This window comes from Choloepus didactylus, chromosome 14 (genome assembly GCF_015220235.1).
Source record: "Choloepus didactylus isolate mChoDid1 chromosome 14, mChoDid1.pri, whole genome shotgun sequence".
NCBI classification, from domain to species: Eukaryota; Metazoa; Chordata; class Mammalia; order Pilosa; family Megalonychidae; genus Choloepus; species Choloepus didactylus.
This window is the reverse complement of record NC_051320.1, coordinates 46,400,427-46,413,174: the sequence shown is the minus strand read 5'-3', so window position 1 is coordinate 46,413,174 and position 12,748 is coordinate 46,400,427. Positions and strand designations below refer to the sequence as shown.

At 37.0% G+C, this 12,748-nt stretch overlaps 1 protein-coding gene across 1 annotated transcript in view; it reads left to right on the top strand.

The window, feature by feature from the left end:
• The window catches only part of C14H8orf88 (chromosome 14 C8orf88 homolog), a 108,454-nt gene that overhangs the window by 10,005 nt on the left and 85,701 nt on the right, over positions 1–12,748 (top strand). The window contains exon 3 of the mRNA XM_037802732.1: positions 1,422–1,495. Coding sequence (XP_037658660.1) covers positions 1,422–1,495 — 74 coding nt within the window. The remainder of the gene's footprint in view (positions 1–1,421; positions 1,496–12,748) is intronic.

The window sequence follows — 12,748 nt, the reverse complement described above, 5'->3', positions numbered from 1 at the left end:
AATAGTTAACTGGCTTCTGTACAGAGTGATGCCCAGTACAAATTTGTGTCCTTGTCACTGCAGAAGAACCATGCTGGAGAAAGACACCTAACTGCGATTAAAAAAAAAAAAAAAAAAATGATTAGCACAAAAGAACACTTACAGATTCTGTTGTGTTTGTGATATCACAGTTTTACTCTGGTAGAGGTTAGGGCTATGCTGAAACTGGAATATATATGCTAACTTCAGGAAATCTAAAGAAAAATAAAAAATTCTAAAAATAAATGTTTTTCTTTAGCCCATAAAACTATTCTTTTGGACAAATTCTTGACAGTTTGTTCTTATCTCCTAAATTGGAATATTAACCTTTTTATTCTATTTGTTCTTTGTTGCCAGAATGGCTTCTATGGTCTAACTTTGGTGATATGTATGTATCCTATTAACATTCTCTTTAGTCCGTGTGTTCATCTGAATTAAGAAATATAATACTGGCTACTTAAAAAAGGAAAAAAAAATTGGGGGCTAAGATGAAGCAGAAAAGATAGAAGTAGCACTTGTTCCTCAGTTCTCCATTCTCCTGTCCTTGGTTCTTTCAAGGAAGATTATCCCCAGTTTGGTTATGTTTACTCTGAAGAAGCTTGTGACTTGGGACAGACAAATGAAATTTATGGCTCCTCTGGACCATAGTTTAGCAATACTTATCTCATATCCTTTTGGTGCACTGGAGGAGCAGTTACATAGGGAACAAGGCTTAGATGTTATCCTAATGGGAAGGATATAAAGCTGTCTGGCAGCAGCTCCATTCTGTGATAAGCTCTTTTACTGTACCCTTCTTTTCCTTCATCTCTGAAGATCCAGGTTTTCCTTCAGGGCTAATGGGTGAAAGGGATGGGCAGGAAACCCTGATTTCTCATTTATAAATCCTCTTAAAATCAAGATAGAGGAATGGAGATTTATAAGGCAGAAAAGTTTAGTAAATCAACATTAGTTTTGGACTTTATCAAACCCTCACATCCCCCAATCTAATTCAAATTCCTGAAGGAATCTTCTGCTTTTTCTTCGACAGACTGAATTATTTCCACTTGTGAAGCTTTCTTTATATTCCAAAGCCTGCTGTTCTGTCCCCTAGTATCTAGTCTATACCTCTCATATCATTTACTATTTATGAAATTGTATTATAATCATTATTTATGAGTTTGCCTTTTAAAATAGATGATGAGCTCTTTTATCTCTGATCTATATTTTCATGTTTAGGTACCCAACCCCTAATGCATTTGTTGACTCTTAATAGGGCTGAATAAATGTTTGTTGAATAAATGAACTATCAGAAAATATTTAAAAACAGTGCCTAGAATATTCTAGACACTTAAGAGTTATAGGTGATGTTATATAATTTATTGAAGCATTGGATATTTAAAATTGTTTTCTTTTTTCTCTTCTAGGAGCAGTATTTCCTTTCAACTTTCAAAATGAATATCCATGCAACTCTCAGTGCTTACAAAGTGGAGTTGGCAGAGTAAGTCTTAGAAATTATCCATTCATTTCCACAAAGGATACTAACATTCCCTAGAAGGCTGGGTGTGCCAGACACTAGACTAAGTAATTTATGTATTTTTAAAAAATTATGAGCTATCTCAAGCATATATTAAAGAGAATAGAATATGTACCTGTCACCCAGCATTTTCAAATCTAAACATTTTGCCATATTTGTTTTAAAAATTTTTAAAGAAAAACCTTAAAGATATACTTAATCCCTTATATGGTCTCTCCACCATTGCATTTCATTCTGACCCTTCCCAGAAATAACTATCCTCAATTTGTTATTGTTTCTGTGAATGTATTTGTACTTTTGCTACAATAAATAGAAATGTTTTAACTGTTTTAAATTTTTATGTAAATAGTATATTCACATATTTCTGCCATTTTTTTCATATTAAGGCTTATTTTTAAATTTAAATCTAATTTTTGAAAAGTAACAAAGCTTAAAATTCAAATTATTGAAAATAAATTTCAAATTATTGAAAAGTTTCCCTCCAATCTCTGTCCCATGTTCATCCATTTCCTCTACCAGAAGTAACCATTGTATTGGTTTCCTTTTTTTTTTAATGTAATTTTATTGAAATATATTCACATACCATATAATCATCTAAAGTGTACAACATTTGTTCACTGTTTCATCATATAGTTGTGCATTCAACACTACAATCAATTTTTGAGGTTTCTTATCTAGGTAAACTAGATTATGCTTGAAGAAGCATAGCTATATTCATAAATAGAATACGAGGCAACTGTTAAAATGAATAAAGCAGTTCTTTATGCACTGATACAGAAAAATATTCATATATGTGGATATACTACATTTTCTGTTGGTGGACATTTGCTTCTGTTCTGTAAAAGATGCTGCTATGAACATCCATTTATATATGTTTCCTTTTATATGTGTTCAAGAGGTTCTTGGGGATATAAATCTGAGGTTGAATTGCCATGTTAAAGGGTACTCTTATCTTCAGCTTTGTTAGATATTGCCAAATTACTCTCCAAAATGCATGGAACGGCAGTGCATAAGGTCTCTGATTTTTCAACATCTTTACCTTGTTATTGTCAGATTTTAACTATGTTTTTCTTGTCCAGTGGGTGACAAATCATATCTTTTAATTGTTTTAGATTTTCAGTTCTGTTACTTGTGAGGTAGAGCATCTCTTCATGTTTACTTTAGCCATTTGGATTTCCTGTTTTGTGAATTGCCATTTCATATCCTTTGTCCATGTTTCTTGGGTTGTCTTTTTTGTCTTAATTTCTGTGACTTTAAAAACATATTTTAGATTCTAATTATTATTCTTATATGCACAGCAAATATTTTCTCTCAGTGAGAGTCTTTTTATTTATTTTTTAGTTGTGGTGTGTTTATTCAGAAGTTTTAAATCTTAATGTTGTTATACTATCAATGTTTTTCTTTATTGTGTCACTTTTTGTCCTTTTTTAAAAAGTTCTTCCCATCCCTAAATTAAAAGGCTATTTTCCTACATGTGTTTCCAAAAGTTTTATAGTTTTGCTTTTGTATTTAGGTCTATACACTACTTGAAATTAATTTTTTGTATGGTATTGGATTTTTTTCATATAGGGTCAGTTGTCAAGCATAACTGATTTATAATGCCATCCTTATATAATAAGTTTTCATGTGTCTGGGTTTGTTTCTGTGTTCTTCATTCTGTTCCACGGATTGTTCATCTATCCCTTTGTTGACACCATGATGTCTTAATTACTCTTCCTTTATAATGGTTTTTTTTTATAAAGCATTGAAATGTGTTTTATTTGTTCTAGCAGCTATCATTTCCCTAATTAATGCAAGTAATATTCATAACTCTATTTGGAACTATTGACCTTCTTCTAGAAACTCCATATGTAAAAAAGGAGGATAATACTGTTCTACTTTGCTAATGCTGCCTTTTTGCACAATACCAGAAATGGACTGGCTTTTATAAAGGGGGTTTATTTGGTTACACAGTTACAGTCTTAAGCCCATAAAATGTCCAAGGTGATGCATCAACAATTGGGTACCTTCACAGGAGGATGGCCAATGGTGTCCGGAAAACCTCTGTTAGCTGGGAAGGCATGTGGCTGGCATCTGCTCCAAAGTTCTGGTTTCAAAATGGCTTTCTCCCAGGACGTTCCTCTCTAGGCTTCAGCTTCTCTCCAAAATGTCACTCTCCATTGCTGTTGGTGTGTTTGTCCTCTCTTAGCTTCTCTGGAACAAAAGCCTGCTTTCAAAGGCTGTCTCCAAAATGTCTCTGTAAACTGCAGTTCCTCTCACAGCTCCTGTGCATCCTTCAAAGTGTCCCTCTTGGCTGAAGAAAGCTTGCTCCTGTCTGAGCTTATATAGTGATCCAGTAGACTAATCAAGGCCCATGCTGAATGGGCGGGGCCACACCTCCATGGAAATTATCCAGTGAAAGATCTCACCCACAGCTGAGTGATCACATCTCCACAGAAACATCCAATCAAAGGTCTCCAGCCCAATCAACACCAATACATTTCCTGCCCACACAAGGCTGCATTAAAGATAATGGCATTTTGGGAGACATAATACATCCAAACCAGCACAAATACCATGCAGATTTTACAGAGAAAAGTCAAATTGTGTGGTTAAATTTACTTCTAAACTTAAAATTTTGACTGCTTCGATTATAATGCAAAAGCTACCCAGACCTGTGTCAGTGATGGCACATGACATCTAACGAATGACAATTTTTACTCTAGCTTTGCTGTTTTTCCAAACCAATTTTATTGAATTATAATTTATATACAATGAAATGAACCCATTTGTTCTTTGAGTTTTGACAAAGTTATACCCCCATGTACCCAGCCCCCAAGCAAGATAGAGAACATTTCTGTCTTCCCAAAGAATGCCCTTGTAACCCTATGCAGTCATTTACAGCCCCAGCACCCACCACCCTGTCACCCTCTATCCCCATTCCAGGCATCCACTGATTGCTTCCTTTAAGTATAGATAAGTTTTGACTGATCTAGGATTTATATAAATGAAATTGTATAGTATATATTCTTTATTGTTGGGCTCTTTTGCTGAGCATAATTTTTTTGGGGGTGGGGGCCAGTCCGTAATTGATTTTATTGAGATATATTCACATACCATGCAGTCATATAAAACAAAGCATACTTTCTGTTGTTCACGGTACTATTACACAGTTGTGCATGCATCACCAAAATCAATCCCTGACTCCTTCATTACCACACACACCCAAATAACAAGAATAATAATTAAAGTGAAAAAGAGCAATTAAAGTACAAAATAATACTGGGTGCCTTTGTTTGTTTTTTTCCTTCCCCCGTTTTTCTACTCATCCATCCATAAACTAGACAAAGGGGAGTGTGGTCCATTTGGCTTTCCCAATCACATTGTCACCCATCATAAGCTACATTTTTATACAGTCGTCTTCAAGATTGATGCGTTCTGGGTCGTAGTTTGATAGTTTCAGGTATTTACTGCTAGCTACTCCAATTCACTAGAACCTAAAAAGGGTTTATATTATGTGTAAGAGTGCCCACCAGAGTGACCTCTCGGCTCCTTTCGGAAACTCTCTGCCACTGAAGCTTATTTCATTTCCTTTCACATCCCCCTTTTGGTCAAGAAGATGTTCTCCATCTGATGATGCCAGGTCTAGATTCCTCCCCAGGAGTCATATTTCACATTGCCAGGGAGTGTGATCCCACGTAGGGGGGAGGGCAGTGATTTCACCTGCCAAGTTGGCTTAGCTAGACAGAGAGGGCCACATTTGAGCAACAAAGAGACATTCAGGGGGTGACTCTTAGGCACACTTATAGGAAGGCCTCGTCTCTCCTTTGTAGCAACAGTCTTCTCCAGGGCAAGTCCTGTGGTAGGGAGCTCAACTCATCAAACCACCAGTCCCCATGTCTGTGAGCACATCAGAAACCATCGAGGTACGGAAGCCCAATACCCCTGCATTCTCTACCAGTTCCTCAAGGCAGCTCTGCATATTTTTTTCATTTTTTTTTTTAATTAACTTTTTTTTTAAATCAACTATATAAAAAATAAAAAAATAAAAAAATTTAAAAAAACATACAATAAAAAAACATTTCAAACACACCGTAACAAGGGAGTAAGAAAAAGACAACTAAGATAACTACTTTACTTCTAACATGTTCCTACTCTACCCCAAGAAAGTAACCTAATAAAGCAACATTTCTGTGAACTTGTTCCTACTATACCCATAAGAAATTAACAGACCATAGTCATTCCTGGGCATTCCCAGAACGTTAAATTTACCCACAATAGCTTATCTGTTCTTATTGGATTATAGTTCCCCCTTCCTTAATTGCTTTCTATCACTAGTTCCCCTACATTCTACATTATAAACCAGTTGTTTTACATTTTTCAATGTTCACATTAGTGGTAGCATATAATATTTCTCTTTTTGTGCCTGGCTTATTTCGCTCGGCATTATGTCTTCAAGGTTCATCCATGTTGTCTTATGTTTCACGACATCGTTCCTTCTTACAGCCGCGTAATATTCCATCGTGTATATATGCCACATTTTATTTATCCACTCATCCGTTGAAGGACATTTGGGTTGTTTCCATCTCTTGGCAATTGTGAATAATGCTGCTATGAACATTGGCATGCAGATATCTGTTCATGTCACTGCTTTCAGATCTTCCGGGTATATACTGAGAAGTGGAATTGCTGGATCAAAGGGTAACTCTATATCTAGTTTTCTAAGGAACTGCCAGACTGACTTCTAGAGTGGATGAACCATTATACAGTCTCACCAACAATGAATAAGAGTTCCAATTTCTCCACATCCTCTCCAGCATTTGTAGTTTCCTGTTTGTTTAATGGAAGCCATTCTAATTGGTGTGAAATGGTCTTAATTTGCATCTCTCTAATAGCTAGTGAAGCTGAACATTTTTTCTTGTGTTTCTTGGCCTTTTGTATTTCCTCTTCAGAGAACTGTCTTTTCATATCTTTTGCCCATTTTATAATTGGGCTGTCTGTACTATTGTCATTGAGTTGTAGGATTTCTTTATATATGCAAGATATCAGTCTTTTGTCAGATGCATGGTTTCCAAAAATTTTTTCCCATTGAGTTGGCTGCCTCTTTACCTTTTTGACAAATTCCTTTGAGGTACAGAAACTTCTAAGTTGAGGAGTTCCCATTTATCTATTTTTTCTTTTGTTTCTTGTGCTTTGGGTGTAAATTCTAGGAAATGACCACTTAATACAAGGTCTTGAAGATGTTTCCCTACATTATCTTCTAGGATTTTATGGTACTGTCTTTTATATTGAGATCTTTGATCCACTTTGAGTTAATTTTTGTGTAGGGTGTGAGGTAGGGGTCCTCTTTCATTTTTTTGGATATGGATATCCAACTCTCCCAGCCCCATTTGTTGAAGACTGTTATGTCCCAGTTCAGTGGCTTTAGGGGCCTTATCAAAGATCAGTTGGCCATAGATCTGGGGGTCTATCTCTGAATTCTCAATTCGATTCCATTGATCAATATGTCTATCTTTGTGCCAGTACCATGCTGTTTTGACAACTGTGGGTTTATAATAAGCTTCAAAGTCAGGGAGTGTAAGTCCTCCCACTTCATTTTTCTTTTTTAGAGTGTCTTTAGCAATTCGAGGCATCTTCCCTTTCCAAATAAATTTGATAACTAGCTTTTCCAAGTCTGCAAAGTAGGTTGTTGGAATTTTGATTGAGATTGCATTGAATCTATAGATGAGTTTGGGTAAAATTGACATCTTAATGACATTTAGCCTTCCTATCCATGAACATGGAATATCTTTTAAGGTCCCCTTCTGTTTCTTTTAGTAGAGTTATGTAGTTTTCTTTGTATAGGTCTTTTACATCTTTGGTTAAGTTTATTCCTAGGTACTTGATTTTTTTAGTTGCTATTGAAAATGGTATCTCTTTCTTGAGTGTCTCTTCAATTTGTTCATTTCTGGCATATAGAAACATTGCTGACTTATGTGCATTAATCTTGTATCCCGCTACTTTGCTAAATTTGTTTATGAGCTCTAGTAGCTATAGTGTCGATTACTCAGGGTTTTCCAGATATAAGATCATATCATCTGCAAACAATGACAGTTTTACTTCTTCCTTTCCAGTTTGGATGCCTTTTATTTCTTTTTCTTGCCAGATTGCCCTGGCTAGCACTTCCAGCACAATGTTGAATAACAGTGGTCACAGCGTGCATCCTTGTCTTGTTCCTGATCTTAGAGGGAAGGCTTTCAGTCTCTGAGCATTGAGTACTATGCTGGGTGTGGGTTTTTCATATATGCTCTTTATCATATTGAGGAAGTTTCCTTCAATTCCTGCCTTTTGAAGTGTTTTTATCAAAAACGGATGTTGGGTTTTGTCAGATGCTTTTTCAGCATCTATTGAGATGATCATTTGATTTTTCTCTTTTGATTTGTTAATGTGTTGTAATGCATTGATTGATTTTCTTATGTTGAAGCATCCTTGCATGCCTGGAATGAATTCTACTTGGTCATGGTGTATGATTTTTTTAATGTGTCTTTGGATTTGATTTGCAAGTATTTTGTTGAGAGTTTTTGCATCTATATTCATTAGGGAGATAGGCCTGTAGTTTTCCTTTTTTGTAGCATGTTTGCCTGTTTTGGTATTAGATTGATGTTAGCTTCATAAAATGAGTTAGGTAGTGTTCCATTTTCTTTGATGCTTTGAAAGAGTTTAAGTAAGATTGGTTTTAGTTCTTTTTTGAAAGTTTGGTAGAATACCCTGTGAAGCCATCTGGCCCTGGGCATTTATTTGTGGGAAGCTTTTTGATGACTGATTGGATCTCTTTGCTTGTGATTGGTTGGTTGAGGTCTTCTGTTTCTTCTCTGGTCAGTCTTGGTTGTTCATATGTTTCCAGGAAATTGTCCATTTCCTCTACATTATCCGGTTTTTGGCATACAGTTGTTCATAGTATCCTCTTACAATTTTTTTAATTTCTTTGGGATCCGCAGTAATGTCACCTTTCTCATTTGTTATTTTGTTTATATGGGTCTTCTCTCTTTTTGGTTTTGTCAGTCTAGCTAGGGGCTTGTCAATCTTGTTGAACTTCTCAGAGAACCAACTTTTGATGTTATTTACCCTCTCTATTGTTTTTTAGTTCTCTATGTCATTTATTTCTACTTTAATCCTTGTTATTTCTTTTCTTCTATTTGGTTTAAGATTGATTTGCTGTTCATTTTCTAGCTTCTTCAGCTGATCCATTAGTTCTTTGGTTTTGGCTTGCTCTTCTTTTTTAATATATGCGTTCTGTGCTATAAATTTCCCCCTCAGTACTGCTTTTGCTGCATCCCATAGGTTTTGGTTTGTTGTGTTCTCATTTTCATTCGTCTCTATATATTTAGTAATTTCTCTTGCTATTTCTTCTTTAACCCACTGATTATTTAGGAGCGTGTTGTTTAACCTCCAGGTATTTGTGAATTTTCCAAGTCTTTGATGGTTATTGACTTCTAATTGTATTCCATTGTGGTCAGAGAATGTGCTTTGAATAATTTCAATTTTTTTAAATTTTTTGAGGCTTGTTTTATGTCACAGCATATGATCTATTCTGGAGAAAGTTCTGTGAGCATTAGAGAAGAATGTGTATCCTGGTGATTTGGGATGCAATGTTCTATATATGTCTGTTGAATCCAATTCATTTATCAGATTGTTTAGGTTTTCCATTTCCTTATTCGTCTTCTGTCTGGTTGATCTATCTATAAGAGAAAGTGATGTGTTGAAGTCTCCCACAATTATTGTGGAAACATCATTGCTTACTTTAGTTTTGCCAGTGTTTGTCTCATGTATTTTTTGGCACCATGATTGGGTGCATAAACATTTATTATTGTTATTTCTTCCTGTTGAATTGCCCCTTTTATTAGTATGTAGTGGCCTTCTTTGTCTCTCATAATATCCTTGCATTTAAAGTCTATTTTATCTGAGATTAATATTGCTACTCCTGCTTTCTTTTGGCTGTAGTTTGCATGAAATATTTTTTTCCATCCTTTCACTTTCAGTTTCTTTGTGTCCCTGTGTCTAAGATGAGTCTCTAGTATGCAACATATTGATGGTTCATTGTTTTTGATCCATTCTGTCAATCTATATCTTTTGATTGGGGAGTTTAATCCATTTACATTCAACATTATTACTGTGAAGGCATTTCTTGAATCATCCATCTTATCCTTTGGTTTATGTCTGTCAGATATATTTTTTCCCTCTCTGTCTTACTGTCCTTTAGCATACCCATACTGTATGTCTTTAGTACTGAACCTTTCTCCATATCTCTCTCTCTCCTTTCTTTGTTTCTCTGTCGGTAGGGCTCCCTTTAGTATCTCAAGTAGGGCAGGTCTCTTGTTAGCAAATTCTCTCAGCATTTGTTTGTCTGTGAAAAATTTAAGCTCCCCCTCAAATTTGAAGGAGAGCTTTGCTGGATAAAGTATTCTTGGTTGGCAATTTTTCTCTCTCAGAATTTTAAATATATCATGCCACTGCCTTCTCACCTCCATAGTGGGAGCTGAGTAGTCACTACTTAGTCTTATGCTGTTTCCTTTGTATGTGGTGAATTGCTTTTCTCTTGCTGCTTTCAGAACTTGCTCCTTCTCCTCAGTATTTGACAGTGTGATCAGAATATGTCTCGGTGTGGGTTTATTTGTATTTATTCTATTTGGAGTTCACTGAGCATTTATGATTGGGTATTTATGGTGTTTAGAAGATTTGGGAAGTTTTCCCCAGCAATTTCTTTGAATACTCTTCCCAGACCTTTACCATTCTCCTCCCCTTCTGGAACACCAATGAATCTTATATTTGGACGTTTTATATCATCTGTCATATCCCTGAGGTCCATTTCGATTTAAAAAAAATTTTTCCCCTTTCTTCCTTTTGTTCTTTCATTTTCCTGTCTGTCATCTTCCAGGTCACTGATTTGTTGTTCAGCTTCCTCTAGTCTTGTACTATGAGTGTCCAGAATCTTTTTAATTTGGTCAAGTTTCTTTAATTTCCATAAGATTGTCTGTTTTTTTTTATTTACTCTTGCAATTTCTTCTTTATTTTCTTCTAGGGTCTTCTTTATGTCTTTTATATCCTGTGCCATGCTCTTCTTCATGTCCTTTGTATCCTGTGCCATGGTCTTTTTGTTCATATTTAGTTCTTTGATTAATTGTCCCAAGTACTGTGTCTCCTCTGACTTTTTGATTTGGGTGCTTGGGCTTGGGTTATCTGTATCGTCTGGTTTTCTCATATGCTTTAAAAATTTTTTGTTGTTTTTGGCCTCTTGGCATTTGCTTAACTTGATAGGTTTCTTCTAGGATTTGTAGACCAATTAAAACCCTTATCTCTAATTTGTCAGATCTACAGCTTCGTGGAGTATGCTTTCTCTAACCAGCAGGTGGCGTCCGCGAGGCACCTATTCCCCTCAAGCCAGTTGTTCCCCACTTTGTCTTTGTGGTGAGTGGGGGAGTGAGTCTTGTGGGGTCCAATGGTGTGCCAAGCTTGTGTGTGCAGTAGGTGTTGCCCACTCTGTATATGGGGCATGTGTCTGGGCAGTCAGGGAGCAGGGGCAGCTCTAACCATCAGATCTCCCTGGTGTTCCTGGAGATTTAAAGCTGCTGCAATAGTCTAATCCTTCAGTTCAGTCCTGCCACAGTTTGTCTCTGCCACTGACCCACAAGTCCTTGGTATTGGCGTATGGCCCCTAAGACTTGTGAGTGGGTCCCTTTTCCACGCCGTGCACTCCCAGGTCCTCTGCTGAGGGATGACTGTGCTATGTCACAGGTGAGCACCATCCCCCCTGGGCGGTTCTGGGCTTCAGGGCTGTGTAGGGACGCTCCCAGTCTGCTGAAACGATGGCTGAATGAGGCGTGTTAAGGAATGATCCAGGAAGCAGAGAAACCGGTTTTTCAGACAAAGAAACTCGTCTTCTGGATTTGCGTATGAGCCTGACTCTGCCTGAGCTCTGCCCTTCCCCATTCTATGTTCACCAGAACTCCAAAAAGCCTCCGTCTTTATTTTTGGGTTTTTCTTGCCATTTGTGCTATCCCTATCTCCTCTCTGCCGGGCTGGCTGCTCCCAGATTCTCTGGTGTCTGGTCTCAGTCTATCTATGCTTGGAGTTTGGATCAGTAGAATGAGTTTCCAATAAGGGCCACAACTGCAGTTCTCCCTCCTCATTCCCAGCGCTGACGGCTCCTCCTCCCATGGGACTGAGCTTGGCAGGGAGGGGCATGGGTCCCCTGGCCGCGAAAACTTACAGATTTTGTTGATCTCAGCTGTTCCACATGTTTGAGTGGTGTATGAAGTATGCCCAAAGTGAAATTGCTCTGCAGTGTCCGGTCCATGCTGTTCCTGGCTTTCTGCCTACTGCCCTGGAGGAGTAACTAAAACATACATCTCACCACTCCACCATCTTGCCCCATCCCCACATAATATTTTTGAGAGGCTTCAATGTTGTATATCTAAGTAGTTGTTTTCTTTTTTAGGTGGGATTGAATTATAGACATGCTGCATTTTATTGCGCTTCATTTTACTGCACTTTGCAGATAGTGCATTTTATAAAAATTAAAGGTTTGTGGCAACCCTGTCTCAAGGAAATCTTTTGGTGCCATTTTTTCCAACAGTGTGCTCTCACTTTATGTTTCTGTGTCACATTTTGATAACTCTTGCAGTATTTCAAATTTTTTCTTTATTTTTGTATCTGTTATGGTGACCTATGATCAATGATATTTGATGTTACTTTTGTAATTGTTTTGGAGCATCATGAGCCTTGCCCATATAAGGTGGTGAACTTAATCAGTAAATGTGTGTGTTCTGATTGCTCCACCAAGCGTTCATTCCTCATCTCTCCCTCTCCTCAGGCCTCCCTATTCCCTGAGACACAACAATTTTGAAATTTTGCCAATTAACATTACAGTGGCCCTTAAGTAATCAAGTGAAAGGAAGAGTCACACGTCTCTCAGTTTAAATCAAAATCTAGAAATGATTAAGGCATGAGGAAAACATATTAAAAGCTGAGAAAGATCAAAAGCTAGACCTCTTGTGCCAAACGGCCAAATTTTGAATGCACCGGAAAAGTTCTTGAAGGACATTAAAAGTGCTGTTTCAGTAAACAGATGAATGATAAGATAGCAAAACAGATTTATTGCTGATATGGAGAAAACTTTAGTGGTCTGGATAGAATATCAAACCAGCCACAGCATTCCCTTAAACCAAAGCCTCATCCGGAGCAAGGCCCTAATCCCTTCAA